This window comes from Bos grunniens, chromosome 10 (genome assembly GCF_055505025.1).
Source record: "Bos grunniens cultivar Pamir isolate PY7600 chromosome 10, Bosgru_T2T1.0, whole genome shotgun sequence".
Taxonomy (NCBI): domain Eukaryota; kingdom Metazoa; phylum Chordata; class Mammalia; order Artiodactyla; family Bovidae; genus Bos; species Bos grunniens.
The window spans coordinates 66831314-66857089 of NC_141174.1; the positions used below are offsets into that span (position 1 = coordinate 66831314).

At 41.4% G+C, this 25776-nt stretch overlaps 1 protein-coding gene across 8 annotated transcripts in view; it reads left to right on the top strand.

The window, feature by feature from the left end:
• INO80 (INO80 complex ATPase subunit) overlaps positions 1–25776 on the top strand; it is a 123539-nt gene that overhangs the window by 95617 nt on the left and 2146 nt on the right. For 6 of the 8 annotated variants that reach the window (XR_015134936.1, XM_086321850.1, XM_086321855.1 and 3 more), the window contains 8 exons: positions 4394–4488; positions 10658–10730; positions 19352–19510; positions 20147–20249; positions 21081–21169; positions 22676–22831; positions 23133–23292; positions 23998–24213. Coding sequence is in view for 7 of the 8 variants with exons in the window: in XM_086321850.1 (XP_086177976.1) it covers positions 4394–4488; positions 10658–10730; positions 19352–19510; positions 20147–20249; positions 21081–21169; positions 22676–22831; positions 23133–23292; positions 23998–24213 (1051 nt within the window). In the remaining variant the exon portion in view is untranslated. The remainder of the gene's footprint in view (positions 1–4393; positions 4489–10657; positions 10731–19351; positions 19511–20146; positions 20250–21080; positions 21170–22675; positions 22832–23132; positions 23293–23997; positions 24214–25776) is intronic. The other 2 variants (XM_086321854.1, XM_086321856.1) reach the window with 1 other exon arrangement.

Sequence of the window (25776 nt, forward strand, 5' to 3'; positions counted from 1 at the left end):
AACACCAGAGACAACTTTGAAATAAAAAAGAAGTCTCAGAATGGAAAGTTTGTTAGGGATATATAAACATTTGCCTTTATTTTTTCAAGTGCCCAGTTAACTCTTTCTTTATGTTGATGATGGATGAGACTTATACAGAGGGTTATAGGGCTTCTCCCGCCCCCTTTTTTCCTCTAGTGGTAATGAGCTGCTCTGCTGTCTGGAAGCAGTAGGTAGAAGGATTAAGCTAAAGGCTCTGGATCTAGTCTACTTGAATTCTCATCTTAGCTCCATTACCTACTGCCTGTGTCACTTTAGAGATCTTAACATCTGTTAAATATAGGATTGACAATAATAACACCTATCTGAAATAGCCTTTCTGGATAAGCAAAACCAGGTAAAATACACAGAATAGTGATTGTTATTTAGTAAATGTTCAGTAAATGCAAACCATCATCGTTACCACTACTACTTCAAGGTGAACCTAGACCCTTTGTATTACATCGCTGGTGTGAATGTTTGCTTTTAGTTAGTGTACTTTAAAGGATTGAGAGGCATTTCTGAAACTATTTTGAGTTTTGCTAATACCTCTGTTCACATGCTCGTGCTTAAAAAGTAGGACTTAGGAATGTGTTCCAGAACTGACCTGTCCTCTCAATTTGTATTCTAAGAAAGTGGTTTTCCAACAGATGGGGTTGGGTACAGGAAAGGAGACTTAAAGTGTAGACATTAAATAGGTGGGGCCCTGGACTCCATACCCTTCTTTGTTAACTAGAATAGTAAAATTTTTTAATCTATTTTCTATTAGAGGGGTTCCATATAACATTTTTCTTGAAAAAAGTGTTCCAGGGCCTTAGAAATAGCATAAGGGTATGTTCTGTAACAGTGTGGGTGTACTTACAAGTCACACCTGTTAAATGCAAATTCTGATTTATTGGATATATGGGGTATGCCCCTCAGTTCTGCATTTCTAACACACTTCATGTGTTACTCATCTGAGGGGCATGCTGAGATAGCATGATTCTAAGGGACCCTGCTCTGCCTTCGCTCTGTAGTGGTTGTTCTCAGCTCTGGTTATAACATCTTTGGATGTGTTATATCAGCAGGCATCTTTGGAACTTTTAAAAAATAAACCAGTCTAGGCCCTAATTCAGACCTACAGAGTCAGAATTCCTGGAATGGGACCTAGGAGTTTTAATCCTGGTTGAAAGTCAGTCCTCAGATGGCAGAAGTACCTCTTGCCCATAACCCCTTTGCCTTCGTCAGTAATTTTTAAAAATAGTATATATTAGAACTATATAGGTCTAAAGACTTCCTAAATGTTAAAAGCCATAATTTGTATTTTATTAATTCAAGGAGATTTAGAGCTTACTTTGGTTGGTGGTTATTGATCCACTTGAGAATACTGGTATTGATATTTGTTTAATTAGGGGAGAGTACTAAATTACGAGACTTTCGGGAGAGGAAGGTCTACATTTGGTTTCTGTCTTCTCTTTGCTGCTTTTTTTTGTGGGGGTGGGCAGCACAGCATGTGGAATCTTAGTTCTCTGATCATGGATTGAACCATCACCCCCTACATAGAAAGCGCAGAGTCTTAATCACTGGACTGCCAGAGAAGTGCCTCTCTTTGTTGCTTTAAGTGGAGCAAAAGGTTTACAAGGTTCCAAGAAATTCAGTCATACTGATGGATCATTTTTTAGCCTTTCCTAAATAACCCAAGTAGACTTGAGTGAGAGAATGCCCTTGATTTCTCCACAGTGCCAAATGTCAGGTCGTCCTGTCACGTGAGTTCTAAGCACTGGACTGCTAACATGACATGGTTCCTACACAGCACAGTACAGTCATCCAGCAAGCGGTAATCATCCAGCTGTGGTCCTCAGGCATGGGAGTGAATTACAGAGGATTGAGGGGTGAATGGGAATCCTGTGCCATCCTTAAAAGATATTTAACTGCAAAACTCATAAAATAGTTACTGATTAACCAACTCTTAGCTGCTGGCTTTGAAAAGAATATATTAAGCAAGGCACTTAAAATGGATCTTATAAAACCTTTTGATACAGAGATTGTTGAGTGGGGATAGATTTTTTAAATTTATTTTTAATTGGCAAATAATTGCTCTGGGTATTTTTAAATTAAATTTTCAAAAGTTCTGTGACTACTATCAAATCGTTTGTTGTTAGAATTCATCTTTTATTTAAAAAAACAATTTTATATTAAATCATTAGTTGTTTTTAGGATTATAGGAGAACTAGACTAAGAATGGAGCAGTTCTTGAAATTAATGATTAGAAAAAATAAGGCTTTTCTTTCCAGATGAATATTTGATTAAATTAAGTATCTTTTTCAAACAGCCTAGAGTTCTAAGTGAAGTCACTCAGTCGTGTCTGACTCTTTGGGACCCCATGGACTGTAGCCCACCAGGCTCCTCCGTCCATGATCCCATGGCAAGAATACTGGAGTGGGTTGCCATTTCCTTCTCCAGGAGATCTTTCCAACCCAGGGATTGAACCCAAGTCTCCCGCATCGTAGGCAGACGCTTTACCATCTGAGCCACCAGGGAAGTCCTAGAGTTCTAGAGAGTTGTCTAAGGTAGCTTTGGGGCCACCTCGCTCACAAGCTAGGTAGTTTGGGGGTTTCTAGCTCACAAACCAAAATTTGTGAATGAAAGAAATACTGAGTTGCCTTTTTAGCTCAGTATTTTAGATGTTTTTCTATAGTGTGAGAATATAGCTATTCTTATATTCTGCTTTTAACTGCTGTTTCCATGTCCATGTACTTGTTTTGAAGCTATTTACTGAAATAGGATCTAGACTCAATCTAAGCCTTCTGAAATGCCACTATTCCCCTGGGTGAGAGAGCAGAGGCTTAAAGCAGCAAATGGGAAAGATTCACTTCCGTTGCCTCAGTAACAAGCTGTCTGTAATCATTGTTGGTTTGGTTATGGTCTAGGATTAATATCTCTGGTGGTGTTCTGACCTTGATATATAAATGATGTGTACAGCAAGATCTACAGGAAGATTCATTCATCACTACTGTCATTAAAGTTTAGAAGTTCTGGTTCAAAAGGCAAAAGAGTGCCTATGCAGGAAGTCTACTTTTTGGTTAAAATTCAAATCTGTGGGCTTTCTGTCATCTAGATATTTTGTTGTTCTGGATGGCCACATCTGATGGAATAGCTGCCCAGGAATAGTGAGCCTCTAAAGACCATCCTCATGCTGTTATTTTTCATCTTCTTTCCTGAATTCCTCCTTATCCAAAACATCCCCTACTACTCTTTTACCATTAACCCATTCCCATCATAGGGCTATATGGGCTAAATGTGAAACTTGCTTTGACTGAATATTTTCTGCCCCTCTTTGATTACCAAAGTCCTTAAAGAATCCCCTGGAGACAGAAACAAATAGTGAAAAAAAGAAGAATAAAAAATACATACATATCAGCTTGCTTTAAGAGTGCTGCTGCGTACACTACACCAGCCATACCAGACTATAACAACCTTGCATACTGAAGTACCCAGCCAGGTATAAGAGCTGCATAATGAGTATTACAATAAAAGAGCATTTGACCACAGAAAGTTATTTAGCATATATAGCTCCCAAATGTAGAAATGATTAGTCTTTTTCAATAGGAAAAAAATTTTTTTGAACTGAAAAAAAAAAACTGTTTCATGGTGTTTCTTATGAATCAGCAGCTATATTAGCTTTTGATACTAGTCCCTCACTGAGTGCACTTCTTGAAATGCAATTTATATGATTGGATAAAGAAAGAGGAAATCATTCCACATCTGTAAGAAGAATTGCAGCTTCCAAGAATGAATATATATTCCCTCCATTGCATCTCTTGAAATACCTCCTCCGTTCTTAAAAGTTGTAATTCTTCTTACAGATGACACCAAGAACATTCTCAGCCATGGAAAGTTACCTTATTGCTTAGGTCTCCCTTAACTGTAGTGCATGCTGTGCTGAAAGAAGGGAGCTTGGGTTGTAAATTCAAGGACTTTAGTCAGCAAGAATTTGCTGGAGAGAAACCCACTGGGGTGAGTGCTACTTCCTGAAAGAAAACCAGATATTCCATAGCCGTGAGAGGCATCTGGTTGGTGACTGAAAAGCCATTTTGGTTTAGAGATTTTATTTTGTTTCACTTGTTTGTTTTTTCACAAAATCTACAAAAGTCTGCAGGAATAAGATTAGTCTAAGTTGAAATTGAGAGTGGTTGTAATCTTCAGGGTACCCTCTGTTTTTACACACTGATAGTAAGCTTATTTACAAATCAAATTCCTGTACTTTTGAGATTGCTTTGTCTTCATTCTGTATAGAATGACTTACCCCCCATGGATAAGGTGGGTAGATGCTTATGAGATTTAGAATGCAGTAATTTGCATCAAGCTTATTATATCTTTTTGCTCTGATTGGCAGGAATATATGGTTTACAGGAAGCATACCTACATGAGGCTTGATGGCTCATCTAAGATCTCAGAGAGACGGGACATGGTTGCTGATTTTCAAACCAGGTAATGTTAATAGAAATTACAGAAATTGTCATTTGATTTTTCCTCTAGTTGAGATGGTGACTTTCAAAGAAACACCCAGATTGTTAAGCAATCATGATACAGTTCCTGCCATTCTAAGAGGTAGCTCCATCTGCTTATGATGGTTCAGATCTGGGTGGCTGTGAGAGAGGAAATGAATAGTTGGTGATTTTGGTATTCTAAATATTCTTTCTTACTGAATCAGTGCCTGTTTCTTTGCGCAATAAAAGAAATAATTTCTGAGTATGAACCAGGATCCTTCTTATGTGAATAATATGCATGTAAAAAAAAAAAGTCCACAAGGCTATATTCATAAATGTTAACAGTGGCTATCTCTGGGTATTGACTTATAGTTGATTTTCATTTTGTTTTGCTTACCTGTTTTATTTTGTATAAGTTTAAAGAAAAATACCTTCTTTTTTTCCTGCTTTGCCCCTAATATTGTAGTGGTACAGTGAACTCTGACAAATTGCAATAGTGTGCAGTCTATTCATCTGGCAGCTCTCAGTTACAGTACCTATCCTACCCGATAATAAGCCTGTGAAATTTCAAATACCGCCTGCTGGATGCTGATGGCCTACAGAGCCATAATTATCCTAAGTGCAGGTTCTCATTGTAATAAGCAGGGTCTAGTTACTGCTCTCTCCAAGGAGAAAGCCAGGCTGTACTAGTGACAGGTCTCCTGAACTCAACCCTTAATTTTCCTTGAGAACTAAGGAATAGACTAGGTCTTAATGTTCTGTAAGTCAGAACAATTCTGAATTTTTGGCCTTTAATTGTATAGTCTGTTACTATTTAGCTTTTGAATTCTTGGTAAGAAAATTAAGCATATAGCCACTTGTATTTAGGTTATAATTTTTAAATTTCTTTTATTTCAGTTTTAAAACATGTTTTACTTCAACATAAAACAAATCTGTAATTCAACATAGCATGCATGCCCTCTGAGAATTTTTGCTATTGCACAGTCCTTCGTTATACAGCGTGGGTAAGAGGTGCATCCTGATGTGTTAGTTTACAGTGCATACTCAGACCAATAACTCCTGGTTGAAACTGCTTCTGAATTCAGGTGCCTGTTTGACCAACAATGGAGGGGAAGAACTTCTTTGGACCTGTTTTAGTTTGTTACCTAGCAGAAGCTTTTGGCCGGTTTGTGAATTGATTATTTAAGTGAGACGTGTAATAAGCAAAGTAGTGCTTCCTAGCACTGCATATTGTTTTGTGCCTCCCCTCACCCCAGAAAAAGTTTACCAGCTGATCTTTATCTTTTCTTGATTTTGAAATCGAATGAAACACATTTCACTATGTCCTTACCTAGTCCAACGTTCAGAGCTCCAACTGACGAGACTCTTACATATGAAATCTACAGACTGTTTCCCTGGGGTGCCTATATTCTCTCCAGGCGTATGTGTTAGAAGAAAAGTAATCAGTCTTTCACCTACTATTGTTTGTGGTTTTTTCCCCCACTAATATGTTTGATATTGTACATTTGAGAATCTCCTTTATAGAAAAGCTTTTTTTTTTTTTCAAGTAACAGTTGTGGCCATTTTGTATTATAGAAAATGCCTATTGAGGAAGATTTGAGATTATTTGATAAAGTAAAAATCACCCACAGTCTCATCACTGTTAACATTTTGGTTTATCCCTCTAGGCTCTGATACATGTGTGTGATTATATTTACATGTTGATACCATATTGTACAGATGATTATGTGTCCTTATTTCTTCCACTTAGCAGTATTTCATAAAGATCTTCATATATCATCCAAAAAGTCATTATAGTCATTATTTTTAATGACCTATATTCCCTTACATTGGATATACTATCTTTCTGTTGTTAAAATGTTGAATATCTTTGTTTATAAAGCTTTGTCGTCATTTAAATTATTGTCTTAGTATGGATTCAAACAAGAGAGATTACTGAGTGAAGGAATATGAGTGTTTAAGACTGTACATATTTTCATATTACTTTATAGAAAATTCTGCTGATGTTGATAACCAACCAGAGCTGTAATGTGTTGATCTGTAAACAATTTGGGCTTCTGAGTTATAGAGCTACAGCTTTTCTTCTAGCTGATCCAGTTCCCTAAACTGGGGATTTCATGGGGTGAGGGGGGGCGGGGCGGGGGGAGGGGAAATCAGTAGATGTATCTGTTTACTACTTTTAAAATCTCTTACTTGTGATTACTTGGGCAATCCCAGTAGTTTAGCTTTAAAAGAAGGGTATTTTCACCATTAAATTATACTAGATATACTTAGTAAATACTTTGTTTTTTAAACTTTCCTGGAAAACCTTACTTGAGTGTCCAAATTCTGCAACTAAGAATTACTTAGGGAGCAATGAATTTTATTTAGACTCAAAGTGAGTAATAATCATATTAACACTTGGCATTTAATAAACAACTTTGGCATCCCAAAGTCAGCTGCATGCCCAGCACTATTTCAGTATTTTGGTGCAAAGTGGCCTTAACTAAAGAAGAATGAGAGTGAGATTTAGGCAAAATAAAAAAACAGACTTAAGTCTTTTTCCCTTCCTACATGATGAGCTAGACTAGACGATTAGAATTAGGATTATGGCTAGGAAATAATCTCTCTCTCATGTATAGAATCTGAACTGTATTTATGCTGATCAGAAGCCTGTGAGATAGATCCCTCCAAATGGGATCTCAACTTATAAAAGTTCTCAACTTATAAATTTGAAAGGCTAACCCAATATAGAGAAAAAGACAGGTGTTTTTGAAAACAAGAAAGCATCCTTGCCAAATATTTTCTTTGTTATTAATGAAAAGACATCAAAAGAAAAAATTGTAGTTTTCAACTGGAAAGCCCTGTGGCTCAAAGGTCAGCCAGAGTAAACAAGAACTCCTATAAAAAGCCATTTACATTCCCTTCATACAAGATTGATTTATGAGGGGTCCTTCCAGGAAAGAGTCTGACTGAGACTAAAGACTGTTTGGCCAGGATGTCCTGACTGGGCAACATTCAGAACATGTGACCAGTACGTGATCCTAGACTAAGCCATTCACAAGGGCTTTTCTCTGGGGTGCCTTGGCCTTTTGCTTCTCTTCCTCCTATCCCATGACATTTCCCAAATGGACCCCCGCCCCCCACCACCATTACCTGATTATTCGGGTGACTGGAAAATACAAGCAAAAGTAAGAGCATAGTGTGGATTTTTTCCTTCTTGGTGAGACTATAAATAAAGCTCCAGGGTCTTTAATTCTAGCTCTTTTCCACTCATCATCAAGTCTTTCCCAGTCAGCTACATGCCCAGCACTATTTCAGTATTTTGGTGCAAAGTGGCCTTAACTAAAGAAGAATGAGAGTGAGATTTAACCATGTCTTTGCTACATGATTTCATAGGCTGCTTCACAGACCACCCTGAAGCCTGGTCTCTAAGACCCATTCCAATAGAGACCCTGAGTTGAGATTCCTTTTTAGCCTCATAGAGGGCACCCAAACTATCATGTTGCCTTCTGGGATTCTATTTTCTTCCTTTTAGTCAGCTTCCAAAACATTAATTTACATTATCAATGCTAGATTTATTAAGTAGAAAGGAACTTCTCAGCAGTGCAATTTAGATGTTTTGGTCTACATATGATCCAACAGTGTGATCCGGGATGGACACTAATTTCTTTGACTTTTAATAATCTAAGACTCCCATAATCCTTATTTTTCCATTAGAGTATGATGAAATTACACTGGGCACAGCCAAACATTGCTGCTTACCATCTCATCACTAAAAGGTATCTTCTTGCTACATAGGTAGCATCCCCAGAAGAGCATTTTTCACCAGTCATGTCTCTAAATTTTGTTACTAATTTATTTTTAACTAGATTCCTTTCTCTAGTGTTTTTTTCTGTATATAGTCCCTGTTTGTGAAGAATTGCTACATCTGGGGACTTATCTCTTTGGCTGTGCAGACTGTGGAAATGACCTGTCTTTCTGCCTCTATTCTTTTTTATAGATCTCATCTACCTTCTATCTCTCTTCTTGTCCCACCCCTTTCCCCCATCCCCACATCAACAAAAAGTCCTGGCTGTCAGGTGACTCCATCAGCTCTAACACAGATATCAGAGAGAAGCTTCTGACTCCTGCTCTGTACCCACCAGAGCAGGAGAGAGAGATGCATGGGATTGAGCAGTCTTCTTAAGGCCAAAGTGGAGAAGATTATCCTGTAGAGATTAGTATGGCCCTGGAAAGCTACATCAATGTTTATTTGAAGCATTATTGTGGTTAAATATTCTCTTACGGGCTAGGAGGTATCAAGCTTGCATTTACATCATCCCATATCTAGGGCAGAATGTGTTTGTAAACTGGCAGATGCCTTTTAACTTTTTGGTTTGCCCTTTATGATTTAACTGTGAAAGATGATATTGTATAAATACAATTATGAAATATTAGACTTCATTATAAAATTCAAGGATTAAATGAGCACAACTTCCAGTACTTTTGGAATCATGCCCTACAAGAGACCTCCAAATATGATCTGTTATCCATGTCTGCCTCTAGAAAAGCTGTGTTTAATTGAATGCAAATACTAGGACCTACCCAGCTTAGGGATTTAGCCAGGATACTTCTTTCAGAGTAGTTCCTTCACTGGTATTCATGTTTGCCATTGATATGTCATCATTTAGTCACTTCAGCTATTTTATTCAGAGCATCCTCATTTTACAGTGCAGGAAACAGACCTTTAGCAGTCAAGTGACTTTACCAAGGAAGAACTGCATCAAGGGACGAGAGGACCCTGATGTCAGTGTGTTTGTTTTTTCTCTTAAACTGGAACCCACAGAATAAAATTCATCTTACATTGAGATTTAATACATATTTACCATGTCATAAAATCAGAAACAATACTTATCCTTATGACCTGTGATATAATATTTTCTAATCTGTTATTTTTATTTCTGTAATTTATGTGTACCAAACCCACCAAACTGATTACATGACCAATGATAGGTATGACCTGCAATTTGAATAACACTGGTAATGAATTTCTAGTTTTGTTCCTCATTATAGTCATGAAGAAAAGCGATCAGCAGCTTGATTTAGAGGGCTGTAAAGTTTGTTCGTCGGTATAATGCAGTCCCTTTCCTGTAGAAATATTCTGGAAAATAACCTCAGGTGACGGAAACATGAAAATGCAAGATAGTCTTGAATATATTCATGTTATCTGCAAGAATTGGGCTTGAACTGAGCCCCTAATTGCATGTGTGTACACAGATAAACCTTATAGTCGGTCTGTCTTTTCTGATCTGGCATGGCCTTTGTTCCTAAAAGATATTCAGTGAATATTTACTGCCTGAATGAGTGACAGGCACACCTACTGATTTGTTTGTAATTCTCGGTTTCTTTAAAAGGATATAGGATGTAGAGGGGAACTGAGAAAACTATATCTTATCATTTCTGTTAAGGGCAATGTTGGTATCCATCAGAAAAGTACTTTAATTTTAGCCTGTCTTCATGGATTGATCCTAAATTCAACTGAATACTTAGAAGTCATAACCTGAGTCTTAATCCTGACCTCTGGTCATTTTTCTGGACTAACTTTTTGCATATGAACTTGAGTCCTTCGGAGTTATGATCATTGAAGTGAAGTGAAGTCGCTCAGTCGTGTCCGACTCTTAGCAACCCCATGGACTGCAGCCTACCAGGCTTCTCCATCCATGGGATTTTCCAGGGTTGCCATTGCCTTCTCCAGTTTCCCAGCCGCAGTGATCATTAGTTCCCAGATTATTGAAAGTCATGATTCTTTGGGGAAACACCAGACAATACTGACTTATTTTTCCCCACTGTATGAACTGGGAATAGTTTGACTTGCTAAACAGTTGACTATTACAGAGGCGTCTCTACTTCCATGGCATACTTTTCTGTTACATTTGCCAAATATTTTAAATTATATTGCCTGTCAGTCAGTGGACAGCAGAAGTTTATCTGCAAACTGGAAGATGACTGCCATAGTCTCACTGTAGCAGCCCAGCACCTTTGTTGACACCTTTCAGTGTGTCAGAAACATGGATCAGGTCTGGGTAACCACCAAAACTTTCTAGGCCTAGACATTGTTCTGTGTCCAGAGATCCCTCTCTTTTGCTACATGCCAGTTTTCTTTTTCAGTTTTTCCTCTTAAAATATCTCTCCCTCTCTCTGTCCTGCAGGAATGACATTTTTGTGTTCCTGCTAAGTACACGAGCTGGAGGACTGGGTATCAATCTGACTGCCGCAGATACCGTAAGTAACGAGCTAAAAATATACTGGATGTGTAGTTTTTCTACTGCAAATATGTTGTTTGGTTGATACTATCCTTTATTATGTATCACAAACTTTTTATTTCTTTGCCTCTTGTTATGTTAAAAGGAAGTAGTTGCATTTACCCTGGAACATTTTAGCTTTCCTTTTTAGACTTTCTATTCTCTTATTCGAAGTTTCTTACACATTCATTCAACACAGATTTAGTAAAAATATACTGTGTGTCTGATACTATTCTAAACACTTGGACTGTGTTAGGGAACTCAACCAACAAGATTTGTGTGTTTTAGGAGCTATAACTGAGCAAATCAGAAAGGGTTGTTTTATGACTCTTATGTATTATTCCATCAGGAAAAACTCGTATTTTTATATCCTAAACTTCTAAACATGGTTGGAGAGCAATGAAATTGGTGATTTAAAAAATAAAAAGACATTTCATCAAATTATCTATCCCTTTATGCCCACTGTCCTTGGAGGGATGCTTCAGCATCTGAAGTATGGGAGAAGAAAAGAGCATTCCTTTTGTATCTCAGAACTATCCCCAAGATATAATATATATTTAAAAACAATTTCAGCAACCTTGAGGCATAAAAATGCATAAATGGGAAATTGTTTTGTAGATGGCATGACTCTACAAATACCATTTAATGTGGTCTTTGTGGTACCTCTGTGAAATACAGAGCATCAGAATCCCCACAAATAGAAGAAAGATGCAAACTCTGGAGGGTCATGGAGAAATCAAGTCCAAAGGTGAAGAAGCTTGGATAAATTCCCAGCAGTAGATCTGAACTAGACCCCCTGTTTCCCAGGTTCCACTTCTAGACTGTCCATTCTTTCTCCTTGTTAACTGCTGCACTGTAGAATTGCTTGCCTTCAAGAATGAAAAACAGAATCCATAACATCACCGAGTAGAGTCTCAGCCACAGGACTCAGCTGTACTTTCCTCAGGACCTAAACCTCAGCCAGTTAACCTTATTGGAACTGGGTTCTGGGGCCTCAGGTCTGCTGGAGGCGTAACTGGGTAGATTCTGTAACTTACCTGTACATTATCAGCCTCAGTCGTCTTGAGAGAAGGCAGTCAGTGGTGGTAGTGTTGTTCTGGGGAGTCCTCTGATGAGGTAGCTCACTTGGTGCCATGTTAGCAGAAATTTGCCTTTCCCTTTGCCCCTTGGTTCTCTGCTCTAGTTTTTACGCATACTGGCCCAATTAGTCATAGTCTTTTTTTTTTTTTTTTCTGATTAATTACTTTGGTTGTAAATTTGTGGGTGGTAGAGGGCAGGTTCCATAGTTTTTGGATTCCTTCAAATTAGAGAAATGAAACGTGGGTTTGAATCCCAGCTCTGCTATTCACTGTGTGAATGTGAAGCAGTTGCTTGACTGCTCTAAGCCATAGTTTCCTCCTCAATAGAATGAATATAATAATCTTTCCTTCTCCTATAGCTGTGAAATGTTGCCTAGAAAGCATGTGTGCCCAGTGCCTGCACATTAATAGCCCTCAGGGATCCTGTGGCCCTTGTAGCTCCTAATGAAAGAGCCAGGTCCAGGACTTTGTTATTTATACTGGGCCGCAAATAGCCTTCCTTTCCCTTAGGCCTTGTCTGCCTGGCTCTATGCTCAGCTCTGCTACTATGGGAAAGCTGGGGATGGGAGTCCAGGGAAGGCTTTGGATTCCCAGGGTGGGTAAAAAAAAATGCACACATGATGTGGATTGAAGGGCCAGAGCTGGGGCCTGGGAGCCTCAGAGGAGGAAGAGAGATGAATGGGGAGGCAGTACTCCAGAACCCTGCACTGGTTCAGCATTGCTGTGTCCTGGAGGCGTGGCTGGAAGAGGGTGGAAACTCTTAGGGTCTTCCCAGGGGCAGGAGCTTCTTCTCTGGCACCTTTGTCCCCTCCAGGGTTGGTAGATAAGCCTCTCCGGGAAGAGTGCTCTGTCACTGCATAGCCCCCCAAAAACTGAGCCTGAGTTTATCTCTGGGTCTCCCGCTTCCCCCTTCCTGCCCTGGGGAAGCCTTGGTCTCCACACCCCAACTGCAGTTATCCTCAGAGAGTCAAGGGTACTTGGGTGAGAATCCCAAGCATGTCTCTCTTGCCACACTAGGTTCTTGCCTCATACAAAGAAGTGCCTAATGGGGCAGGCCAGGTGCAGATTGGAGGATTTGGAGACAAGTAACTTGGTTCTTGGATGGGTGTTGAGACACTGTTTAGTGTGAGGGTGGGTCTCAGTTATTACATTTATCTAATCCGCATGCTCCCCCACCCTCTCCCCTCCACATCCCGGGCTTTGCTCCAACTAGCCAAAGCCAATGCATATTTGAAATAAAGAATTGAGCTCGTAGGAACTGATCCAGACACAGATTCAATTCAGCAAAGTGTTAAGTTCTCTCCCAGGTTAAAGGGGATCCTCTGGCCGTGGCCTAGGAGTTGACAGCAGTGGGCCCAATTAGTCTTACTCTTTATGTGAGTACAAGATTGATCACTTTCTCCTAGCTGATCTTTTGGACTCCAGTCTCAGCTCCCCAGCCCCATACCTCCTCAATTTGTTTATACCCTTCTTTATCAGCCATACCCTTACTTAAAACTCTTCAGGGAGTCTCTGTCATCTACAAGATAAAGTGTAAGCTCTTTTACACATACAAGGCCCTTCACTTTGTGGCCTTTATCTCCCTTTCCAGACTAATTGTCAGACTACTGCTCCTTCCATATTCCAGAAACAATGATTGACTTGATTCCTGAACCTCCCATACTGTATCATGTGCGTGCTAAATCACTTCAGTTATGTCCGACTCTTGTGCAACCCCATGACTATAGCCCGCCAGACTCCTCTCTCCATGGGATTCTCCAGGCAAGAGTTCTAGAGTGGGTTCCCATGCCCTTCTCCAGGGGATCTTCCCGACCCGGGGATCGACCTGTGTCTTCTTCATTGGCAGGCAGGTTCTTTACCACTAGCACTGCCTACGTAAATAGCTCCCTCATCATAGGTCTTTCTCCTTGGCACACCTCTTCTTCCACCTGGGGAACTTCTGATTGTTTTTCAAAACCCCATTCATGATCAGGGGTTGCTGTTTTATATAGACTGATAAAGCTCTGATAAGGTGACATTTGCGCCAAGATCTGAAGAAAGTGAGAAAAGCAAGCCAATTATGTATGTGGCCTAAAACAAGAGCATTCCAGGGAAAGGAGATAAGTGCAAAGCCCTGAGGTGAGAACATGCTTGGCATAATCGAAATGAAGCGAAGCCTTTTGTAGGGGGAACAGAATGAAGGTGGGCATAGTGGTGTCAAATGAGTGACCGAAGTAGATTGTATGGGACTTCATGGGCCATGGTTAGGATTTTGAGGTAAGAGGCTACTGGAAGGATTTGAGCAGAGAAAATGTGTCCTTCTGGCTTCCAGGGTTGTGGAGTGGGGAAGACCATAGGGAGAAAGGTGGAAGCAGGAAGTTCAGTTAGGAATTAGACATAAGGCAGTGGTGACTTGGGCAAGGATTGAAGTAGTGGAGGTGATGAGAGATACTTGGAATCTGCGTGTATCAGTATTTTGAAGGCACAGCCAGTGAGGTTTGCTGCTAAGACTGGATGTGGATCATGTGGGTCAAGGAGAAGTCCAAGGTGTTCAATGTGAGGAACTAGGGTGATGGAGGTACCAGCTACTGGTTAAGGGAAAGTGCACAGAGGAATGGGTTTGAGAAAGGAACTCAAGAGTTTGGTTTGGAGTGTATTAAGTTCAGGGTTCTTAGACATTAAGTAAGTGTCATGCAGGCAGTAGAGTGTGGTTTTTAGGAAAAAGATTGAGGCTCAAGATATATTTTGGAGTCACCAGGTCATAGGTAATGTTTAAGGCCGTGAGGCTGGATGAGGTCACCTGGGGAGACCTAGCATTGGTTCATTAGATTAAACTATCTTTCCCTTCTCAGCCTGCCTATCTCAGGTTTGATCTATGCTTTCTTAAGAAATGGTTCACCTAGCTGTTCTTTGGAATAACCCAAAAATAAGCAGGTTTGAGGGGCAGAGCTGCATTATGCTTCTGGTGTTGTGGGTTTTTTGCGCAGGCTTCTCTTGTTGTGGACCACAGACTCTAGGCAGAGATTCAGTAGTTGGAGCTTGTGAGCTCTTGAGCACGTGGCCTCAGTAATTGTGGTGCATGGGCTTAGTTGTTCCATGGCATGTGGAATCTTCCCGGACCAGGGATCGAACCTGTATCCCCTGCATTGGCAGGCAAATTCCCATCCACTGAGCCACCAGGGAAGTCCCATGCTTCTAGTTTTTACAGCTTGTCTTTCACAAGTGAACTACTCCAGCCAGTCAGAAAGAACCAAACCTAACCCTAACCTCACAACTAGAGGAGTAGAAATAGGTATTCTCTTTACTCCCTGGGACATAGAGGCTCTGAATATTCTGAGTCTCCAATTCTGAAACAGTTTACATTTAATTTTGAGGGGAAGGCTAAGGGACTCACAAATTAGAACCTCTTAGAATACTCAGGAAAAAAAAAAAATGGAACCACACCATTGAAATGAGTTGCTAGGTAATGGTTTGTGTGGAGTCAAGTTATACTCCCTGTGTGTATTATTAGAGAAACAATAAGTTTAACTGCTTGCCTGGCATTTTTCCTTTGCCCTGAGATTATTTAGCTTCAGAAAAGCCCCAGAACCATTTATGGACAAGGAAGAGGTTAGTCACCCTAAACTGTCAGGAAAAACTTAATGTTTTATGATTGAGAATGCATATATAAACATGTATTTGTAAACAGTGAGACTCTGACTCACTCTGTTAATAAAAACATGATTTTAGCATGAAATTAATGGCAGCTGCCCGTTACTGTCTGCCTTGTTCTTTGTGTATTCTTCGTAAAGTAGGCATTTGACATTGTTTAGCAAGGCATTGTTATAAACTGCGCTGTTGGTTTTGTTTTTGTGTCAGACTGTTTTAAATGTTTGTGCAGAAAGAGATTGAGGAGCTTTTGTCCCATAGTAGCAAGCAGTGTGAGAAATCTTATGTCCCATGAGACACCATGGGACAGCTTTCAGCCCTCCCAAGGAACTGAACTTCTAACGCATTCTCCACCCATTCCTTCCAAGTGTTGGTCCAGCTGTTTCCAGTTGTTCCTCTCAATTTTCCCATTTTCACTCCCTCATTCCCTGAAACTCTCTGTCTTTGACTTGGAGAGCCAAGAGCATCCCACACATCTCAGCTCTCACCTTCTTCCTTTGCTTCCCCTTCCCAGTGCCCTCCCAGCTTGCTGTTTAAAACTTCATAAAAGTGCTGACAATTAATGTATTTCCCCTTAGTCATTGCTGGGCCACGCATTGTGGACTGGCTCTGATCTTTCCTAGTTAAGTCAGTTGTTGTATTCTTAATTGTTGCTTGTTTTTCTCTAGAATGTCACTGAGCTCCATAAAGACAGGTGTCATAACTGTTCTACTCTGATGGACATTGTCTCCCCTGAGTTTATGTCAATGTTGATTCAGTGTTCATTTTTTATTGTCAAGGTAGATAATAACCATACATCTCATCTGGTGTTTATATCTCTCTTATTTTTGTCTTAACTTGCTAGCTTATAATATGTTTCTATATTATTTTTCTCTGTGTCTTTTTCTAGGTAGAATTTTTTTTTTAAACATCAACAGCTTATTAGATAGGGCTAAGTAGAATCTTATTTTATTTTCTTCCTCACCAGTTCTTTACCTCTTTTAATCCATTTGAAAGATAAAAGCCATTAAATTGGGGAAAGAGGGGACTTGAAAGTTAAATTGCAAACCTATCTCCTTGGGCTCCAATCTTCTTACTGTTGATGACCTCAAAAGAACCCAAGTTGAGTCAGGGTTGGTTGCCACTGAGACTTCTAGGAAAAATGTAAATATGGAGGAAACACTTGTGAAAATGATTCATAATACAGGGCTGCCCATTATGAGTTCATGCTGAACTATTCATTGCCTTAGGCTTGGACTACTGAAGGTACTGTCTTTTGGGTGTGACATCAACTCTCATTTTCCACATATGCAGTCATGTTAGGTATGTTGGGCAAACAGTTGCCCCCACCCCAGTTCAGTTGGAAGTCTCACTTTCATTAACTCTGTCCTCTCTTCCTTTGTTCTCCCTGAAAGTTTAAACTGAATTTTCTAGAATTTTGCCTATTGTGTTGAAGTTCCAGAATGTCCTGTGGTCAGGTTTTCTGTATTCCTCTAACAAGTGACAAATGTCATATACTTCCAAATCCTAGATCTGTGGACACTGGCTTAACAATAAGCTTTCATAATGATTTTCTTTCTTTGGCAGGCAGTTTGTCATTTCTTTTTCCTCAAGGATTCTAACTTATACTAAAAGTTGAGGGATTATACCTCATATGAGAGAGAGACAAAAGGAGCAGCATAAGAAAGAGCCAGTGGGGTTCTTGTAATTAGAGGCAAAAACATTAAAAATGCTGATGCCTTTTATCTATCTTCACATCAAGTGAGTTCTGCAGAAAATGGCAGAAGAATTGCTTCCATTATTAAATGAGAAAATTACTTACTTACGAATAGTGTTAGTCATAAGTCATAAGTTGCTCAGTCGTGTCTGACTCTTTGCGACCCCATGGACTGTAACCTACCAGGCTTCTCCGTCCATGGGATTTTTCAGGCAAGAATACTGCAGTGGGTTGCCATTTCCTTCTCCAGGAGGAGATCTTCCCAACCCAGGGATTGAACCTGGTCTCCCGCATTGTAGGCAGACGCTTTACCATCTGAGCCACCAGGGAAGTAGTGTTAAGCAATGGAAAAAGCATCTAGAGGAACAGTTCAAAAGAGATGAATTACTCTTTTGCTTACATTTTAGCACTTTTTCTAGTTTTCATCACGTCTTAGAGATTCTAGTATCAATTGACTAGTATTTGTAGAATTCTACTTTGTTCTGGTGGATGGTGTCTGTCCTCCAGTAACACTAGGCAGGAGAATTTTTAAAATACATAATACATATGAAATAATTGGATACCTTTAGAAAATAGTGACTACGTGGGAGCTTGGACCAGGATAGGCAATGCAACGTTTTGCTAATAGTGCGGGTTGTAAAAGGAGACTGTTAAGACTGTGAGCTCAGTCCAGTCTTCCCAATTTATGAGATGAAGGAAATATATCAGGTTTTTATGAAAATTTAGTGAGATATGTATGCACATCTGTTTTAAGTGCTTAACAGGTTTTGACCATTGTAATTTCTAATACGAATTCATAAGGAATAGGAAAAGGAAACATTGTTACAGGCAAGGGAGATCAGGGAAGTCTAAGTTGGAAAAACAGCTTGAGCAAGAAGTGGTACAGTCAAACTAACCTAAGTGAGGGATACCAAAGAGAACTATCTGACAAAAGGGAAGAGGTGTGTTTGTATTAGGAAAGAATAAAAGTGAAGTTGTCTTAGTATATAGCTGCTGCTGCTGCTAAGTCGTTTCAGTCGTATCCGACTCTGTGCAACCCCATAGACAGCAGCCCACTAGGCTCCCCCATACCTGGGATTCTCCAGGCAAGAACACCGGAGTGGGTTGCCATTTCCTTCTCCAATGCATGAAAGTGAAAAGTGAAAGGGAAGTCGCTCAGTCGTGTCCGACTCTTAGCGACCCCATGGATTACAGCCCACCAGGCTCCTGCATCCATGGGATTTTTCCAGGCAAGAGTACTGGAGTGGGGTGCCATTGCCTTCTCCGAAGTAAACTGAAGAAAGAGACTGGGATCTCAGAAACCCGCTGATCTTGAAGCATCAGTGAACCAGATGTAGGTGGTGAGGGCCTGGCCCAGGAGAAGGACAGTGGGAATATAGAAAGAATGAGTTTGTTTTGAAGAAGTACTGGCTAGATTTGGTGACTTGGTTGAACGTAGAGAAAGACACATGAGCTATGAGGGTCACTTTGAACTGGCTTTCTTTTAAGAGATCCACTGTATTGCTAGTAGCTTCAGGACTGAAGATCCAAGATTCTGTTGGTTTTAGGATCACCTATGGGTCAGAGGAGTAGGGAGTACATTTTGTTCTTTGTGTTTGTTGTTTAGCAAACAAGAAGTAGCTTCCAGAGAACCCTTTAAACATTTCTTGCCTGAAATTCAAGAGACAGGAAATGACCCCGTTAGTGCGAACCTGAGAACGCCAGGAAAGCCATGCCTGTCTCTTACCAAGGTAGGCTTGGGGTTAAGAAGAATTTCACATCCCAGGCCCACTGCTTATTTAGTCTGTGTGGTCTTGGATAGTCTCTGAGTTCCCTGAGTCTCAGTTTCCTCATCTATTTATATAAAACAGGGGTTTTTAATAGTGACTAAATCTTAGTGGTAGTGGAATTTAAGTGAGTTAATACACATAAAACATCTAGTACAATGATTGGCAAATAGTAAGCCCTGGATGTTAAGTATTAATATTTTTGCCATTCTCTTTTTAAATGAAAACCCTGAAAAAAGCTCAGAGTCTTTCGCCCAGAGCAGGTGAAGGAATGGCTTGGTTTTATGAGTAGATATCTGTTCATCTTTATATCATAGAAAAAAATCTGGTATCAAACTGTTGAAATAGATGAATGGCTGGGTTGCTGTCAGAATTCCTGGTATTGCCCTGAGAGTGCCTCAGTCTTTGCTGTATTCCTGTCCTGCCTGCACAGGTGATTTTTTATGATAGCGATTGGAACCCCACTGTGGACCAGCAGGCTATGGACAGGGCCCACCGCTTGGGGCAGACAAAGCAGGTTACTGTCTACCGACTCATCTGTAAGGGCACCATTGAAGAACGCATTCTGCAGCGAGCAAAGGAGAAGAGCGAGGTAAGCAGAAGGCAAAGGAGGTACTGTGCTGGTAGAGAAAGTAGTTCAGCCACAGTGACTGACCGAGACTAAGACTCTCGGCTTTCATTGGTCATGAAAGCCCTGAGATTTCTTGTGACTGGAAGAGAAAATGAAGTCCTATACAAAAGCAGCACGTACTGGCCTGGCCATTCCTCACTTCTTTTCTTCTGGAATGGTATCTACACACAGTATTCTCCTGTCGTTCATTTGAAGAAGATCCCAGTTGTGGCCCTCGTGTTTGACATAGTTTCACATTCGTGGGAAGAAGAAACGGCCTTTGCTCCTGCCCTAGTATTCTCGGTGTGATCAGCCTCTGAGCTGTATGCTTAATTTGCTAGTTTCTAAAAAAATTATCATTTTTGGTTCTTTTCCGTCTTGATTCAGTATTATTGGATCTTACAGCTGTCAACAGTTTCAGGCAAAGAAGCTCTCATCGTCCTTTCTCTTGGCACAAATGACCTGGATGAGCCAGTCACAGAAATGGAAAAAAAAAAAAAAGGAAATCCAGGGGCCTCACCAGAACTACAGATTGAGAAACTTGTTTCTGTTTGGATATTTTCCATAAGGGAACAGATGCCTATTGGTGATTTTTTTTGTTTGTTTGTTTTGTATTAGATTCAACGGATGGTGATTTCTGGTGGAAACTTCAAACCAGATACCTTGAAACCCAAAGAGGTGGTTAGTCTTCTTCTAGACGATGAAGAGTTGGAAAAGAAATGTACGTATTCTAGACCTCTTATTAATGCGCTTTCCTTACAGAGATGATTCCTCTGGCTCCACATATCTGAAAACGAAAAGGCCCTTGACTATGTCCCAAGGGTAGGCAAAGCCAGACTGTGTTTGGGGAGAAACACTTTTTTGGTTAATATTTTGTTTTAAAGCTCACACAAGGATATGTTATGGAGTATAAAGAAATAGGTGTATTTTTAGAGTAATATGACTTCAAATAAATGTGTACAGGAAGGCTGTCTCCTAGATTTCCTCAGCAGTAATGAATTTACTCTCTTCTGTCCAGAGAAATATTTTTGTGAAATTAATGGAAAAGTTGGAAAAGCACACTGCCATATGTAATATTCAGACCCTTCTCCCAGTATTTCTGGCTTTTGAGAAGCCAGAAAGTGGGTTTCAGACTTAACCTTGTAAACTTCTGCAGGCATGGACAGCATCACATCAGAAAATGTGATGAAGCACCTTTCTTACGGTGCCCACGTGTGCCACTGCCTTCTGAAAACCTTTCAGGACTCTGTAACCATACTCGATCTGTGCCGTGCACAGATATTAAACGGCTGAAAAGAAAAGGAAAAAGGAGAGGCATGGAAAGGCCCGTGACAATGAGACTGAATCATGGTTTGAACCCCAAAACTGTTTAGAATCCAAGGAACTCTGTTCGTTCTCCAAGTTAGGAAACCATGAGTTATCTGCCTGCCTTAAATGGATAGAAGTCATACCTTGAATCATAAATATCAGAGAATAAGGCCACCTTAGTTTCAGAGAATAAGGATCAGGATTGCCACAGGTGCTTCATTAGATCTTAAAATTTTCTTGATAGTGAGACTCCGGCAAGAAGAGAAACGGCAGCAGGAGGAAACCAACCGAGTTAAAGAACGCAAGCGCAAGCGGGAAAAGTACGCAGAGAAGGTATGTCAAGTTGGGGTGGTGGACTGGGGCTGATGGGGGTGCTGAGTGGTCCCTCCAGAAAAGACTGTACAATGCATGCTTGTCATCTTGGTTGCTGGTTGGTATCCAGCTCCATCTGTGTGTGTTATGTAATAGTTCTGTCCTGACTGACAATCGAGCAGGGGAAATGCAGCCTTGGTAGGGTAGTACTCCCCACACAGACAGAATTATATTATATGGGTCTGTGGTCACATGTAATTGTAGAAACCTTTTGTTGGGACTTTTTTTAAAAGCTTAAGTCCAAATGTGAGTAAGATGAATGTTAGATTATTAGATTCTGCAGAATCTTAAAAAGGGCCTAAGAGGTCATTAGATCCAGTCCTTCTGCCATAATTCTTCTAGTATCATCTACTATGGGAAAATTAAATCACTGTCATACTATTCTTCTCTTTCTCCAATTCGTGCTAAGGATTTGGGCTGAGCTGTTTTTTGCCTCTTTTTTTTTTTGTATCCCTTTTGACATGTCCTGCTTGAGCCTACCAGGCTAGCTGCAACATGGGATGTAGTTCCCCTCCATTTCTTCCTGTCTTGCTGTTTCTGCACATGTGCCAGTAATCCTTATCATAACCTAGTCTTTATTGTTGTTTAGTCCCTAAGTCATGTCCGACTCTGCGAACCCGTGGACTGTAGCCCAGCAGGCTTCTCTGTCCATGGGATTACCCAGGCAAGAATACTGGAGTGGGTTGCCATTCCCTTCTCCAGGGGATCTTCCCAACGCAAAGATTGAACCCAAGTCTCTCCTACATTGCAGGCAGATTCTGTACCGTCTGATCCACCAGGGAAGCCCCAAAGACATACCATATTAACCCTAATATAGATCTAGATACAAGTGCTGTTAGGTGCAGTGGATGAATGTGATTCCCAGAATTTTCTAAGCACACTCTGATTCCACATCTCTAACCTGTGACAAAGCCCTGCTGAACTTGGCTCTAGCACTGTTTGGTGTAGCTCAGTCACTCAGTGCTTAAGCATTTTCATGTAAATTGAGGAGATAATGAAAAGCCACTTCAGTATTCCTTGTGTATGAGAAGAACCTTCATTCCCCTTATGCATATTTAAAAAGAAGGCAGAGTAAAAACAGATGTGCAAAAATAAACTAAGAGCACAGGGGCCCTCCTGCTTGTGGGGCTGCATTGGTTCAGCCTGATAAGTGCTGCGAGGCTGCGCTGGAAGCTGACCGACCCTCGCCCTGTTCAGATTCTGTTTGGCACAGCTCCATTCAGTGTGACTGGCCTTTCAACTCTGTATTATTGTGGTAGAATATGCATAAACTTGTACTAAGTGATTCCTTTCCTCCTTCCTTGGGATTTTTTTTTTCTTTTTTAATAATATGCTAATTGAATAAAGTGAAACTTAGACATTTACAAAGAGTCAAATATCTGTCATCACTTTCTTTTCCAACCCCATTTTTCTCTCAGTGCCTAGCCTCATGTTTTTTTCTGTATTTCTTGATTTGTGTGTTCCCAGAAGAAAAAAGAAGATGAATTGGATGGCAAAAGGAGAAAGGAGGGTATGAACCTGGTGATCCCATTTGTTCCCTCAGCTGATAACTCCAATCTCTCTGCGGATGGGGACGACTCCTTCATCAGCGTGGACTCAGCCATGCCCAGCCCTTTCAGTGAGGTGAGGCTCCTTTTATTAGTGATGCCTTCATCGCAGCAGTGAGGGCTGTGTCCTTACTGGGTAGCTTTTGCTTTTTGGGGGATTTGCCTGCCTTGTAAAGGGGGTTTCACAAGGAATCCATTAGGAGAAAAGCAAATGAAGGCGAACTGCCTTCTCCAGAGCCACAGTAGGGGGTCTGAATCTCAGGAGTGATGCCAGGGAGGAGAGGGAATGTGGGGGAGGCCTGGGAAGCATGTCCTCACTTAGGCACGAGGGCCGAAGGCTCTGAGAGGAGTGGTGATCATGACCCTTCCGCCTCTAGATCTCCATCAGCAGTGAGCTGCATACTGGCTCCATTCCCCCGGACGAGAGCAGCAGCGACATGCTGGTCATTGTGGACGACCCCGCCTCCTCAGCCCCTCAGTCCCGAGCCACCAACTCCCCTGCTTCCATGACGGGCTCTGTCTCAGACACTGTGAATGGTGAGTGATGCAGCTGTCCCTGCCGCTTGGGCGGGGTCCTGGTTCCTTCTCAGATAACGGCGTTTTCTACCTTCTTTAAAGAAGAGTGGAGTAGAGCAGAAAACATTTGAAGTCTCATTGTTTTACTAGCCTGTTTAAGTGAAAGGGAGAATGAGAAAGCTTAGGGAAAACAAAATAAGAACTTCATAAAGATTTCGAACTTCTTTGTTTTCTAGCCATTCCTGTTCTTCATAGTTCACCCTTATTTGTGCTAGTTTTTAGTTATAGTTAACTTTTCCGGGCCTTTCCTCACTTTGTTCTGTGGTGCCCAGTGTTGCTGCTATTTCTTGAGTCCCTCTACATGTGCAACTTGGGAGTAAAAGTCGATTCCCCAAGGCAGGAGAACATTGGACTGTGCAGGTGAATCACAAGTAGCACATCCCTGGAGTTCGTTTAGTAATGATCTAGTTTAAAGAAAAAATCAGGAGTAATGGCACCACTCTTAGAGAATTGAAAAGCAACTTGAAGTGTCAGGCCGTTGTAGCTACTCACAGTTCTTACTAATGCTGTGTAACTGTGTGGCTCAGCCATTAAATTGGGACATAGACCTCCCTAGGAGTCCTGAAACAAAACACCCCGAAAGCCATCTTCTGTGTCCAGGAGAAGATTCCCGTCACACATAAGAAATTGACTTTTTTCCCCCTCTTGACCAATTTCTTCCCACAGGGATTTCCATTCAGGAAATGCCAGCTGCAGGACGTGGTCATTCAGCCCGAAGCCGAGGCCGCCCTAAAGGTTCGGGAAGCACAGCCAAAGGAGCCGGAAAGGGCCGGAGCCGGAAGTCCACTGCAGGCAGTGCTGCCGCCATGGCAGGAGCCAAAGCAGGGGCTGCTGCAGCCTCTGCCGCTGCCTATGCTGCATACGGGTACAACGTGTCTAAAGGTACGGGGGCCCCAGGGACTAAGGTGCCATTCTGGCTGGGGCTAGTCTGGAGGGCTGCTGAGCATTCTGCCAGGTAGAGCAGGCAGGACACCCCTGGGCCCAGAGCCCCTTCCCAGAGCCCATGTTGGAGTGCGCCTCTGCACCAAGTGGTCCTGAGACTCCTTGTGCTCTTGTGACTTAGTGTAGTGCTGCCTTCAGAGTGGAAGTAACTGAAAAACAAAAAGGTGAATTTCTTGACCATGTTGCTTTAAACATTTCTCCTGCTTTGAGAACTGATTTTTTTCCCCCAGACTCACATTTTAATAATTACATTTCTGTAGTGCAGACTAGCATAGTTAACAGTTACCCAGTAGCTTAGTTGGTAAAGAATCTGCCTGCAATGCAGGAGACCCCAGTTCAGTTCCTGGGTCGGGAATATCTGCTGGAGAAGGGATAGGCTACCCACTCCAATATTCTTGGGCTTCCCTTTTGGCTCAGATCCCCTGGAAAAGGGAAAGGCTACCCATTCCAGTATTCTGGCCTGAAGAATTTCATGGACTGTATAGTCCACAGGGTCGCAAAGAGTCGGACACAACTGAGCAGCTTTCAGCTTTGTGAGCCACCACCTTAGGATTAAACACCTGCTGTAGGGACTTCCCTAGCGGTCCAGTGGTTAGGTCTCTGCTGTCACTGCTGAGGGCCTGGGTTCAGATCCCACTAAGAGCCCACAAGCTGCGCTGTGCCAAAACACACACACACACACAACCCAGCACTTGTGTGCATGGGAGTATAACACATGGACCCCGTACCTGAATATATAGTGAAAATGAGACAAGGAAGCCATGCATGGAATGTGTTTAGCAGCAGTACAAGGCAGTATGTTAGCATTGAGTGAGAGAAGAGGAAAGGCCTTAATTGTGGTAGATCAGGAGGAGGAGGACCTGTGTACTTGATGACTAAGTTTCCAAACTCAGAAGGAAAGAGAAGGTTGATGAAGGATTTCCACTGGTGACAGAGGGTTTAACGACCTGGGCATATTGGAGGTCACCGAGCAGGTCAGTCAGACTGTGCAGCAAAGGGCCTGTGGGAGTCAAGGTTGGAAAGACCTGATGGGCAGAAGCTTATCAGATGTGTGACCATGGGCTCTCGGAGTGGTGAGAAGGGCAGCACTTGCCATTCGGGCATTGCTCTCCATTCAGAACACACGCTTAAAATTTAGGGTGTTGCATCAAGTAACAGCATTATTGAATAGAAAGTTCTCAATAAGTGATCATTTACCTCCCCTTTCTCCTCCTTTCTCCTTTGTTCAACAACTGTGAAGTATAATAGCCCAGCCCTGTGTTTCTCAACTTTTTGCCAGCTCATCACATCCTTGGAAAAATAGCAGTCTGGCAGCAGTTAAGGCTGCCATGGCAGGGTTTCACCCCCACATGGGGCAAAACATGACACTCCTCAGGCTTTCTTCTAGAGGCAACAGGGGGCAGAGTGTCCCAAGAAACACTGACAGTGCTTGGTGACTGGGCACGGAAAGCAAGGGATTCGGTCATTGCCTCCAGCTCCACTGTGGGTGAGAGTATTCACGAG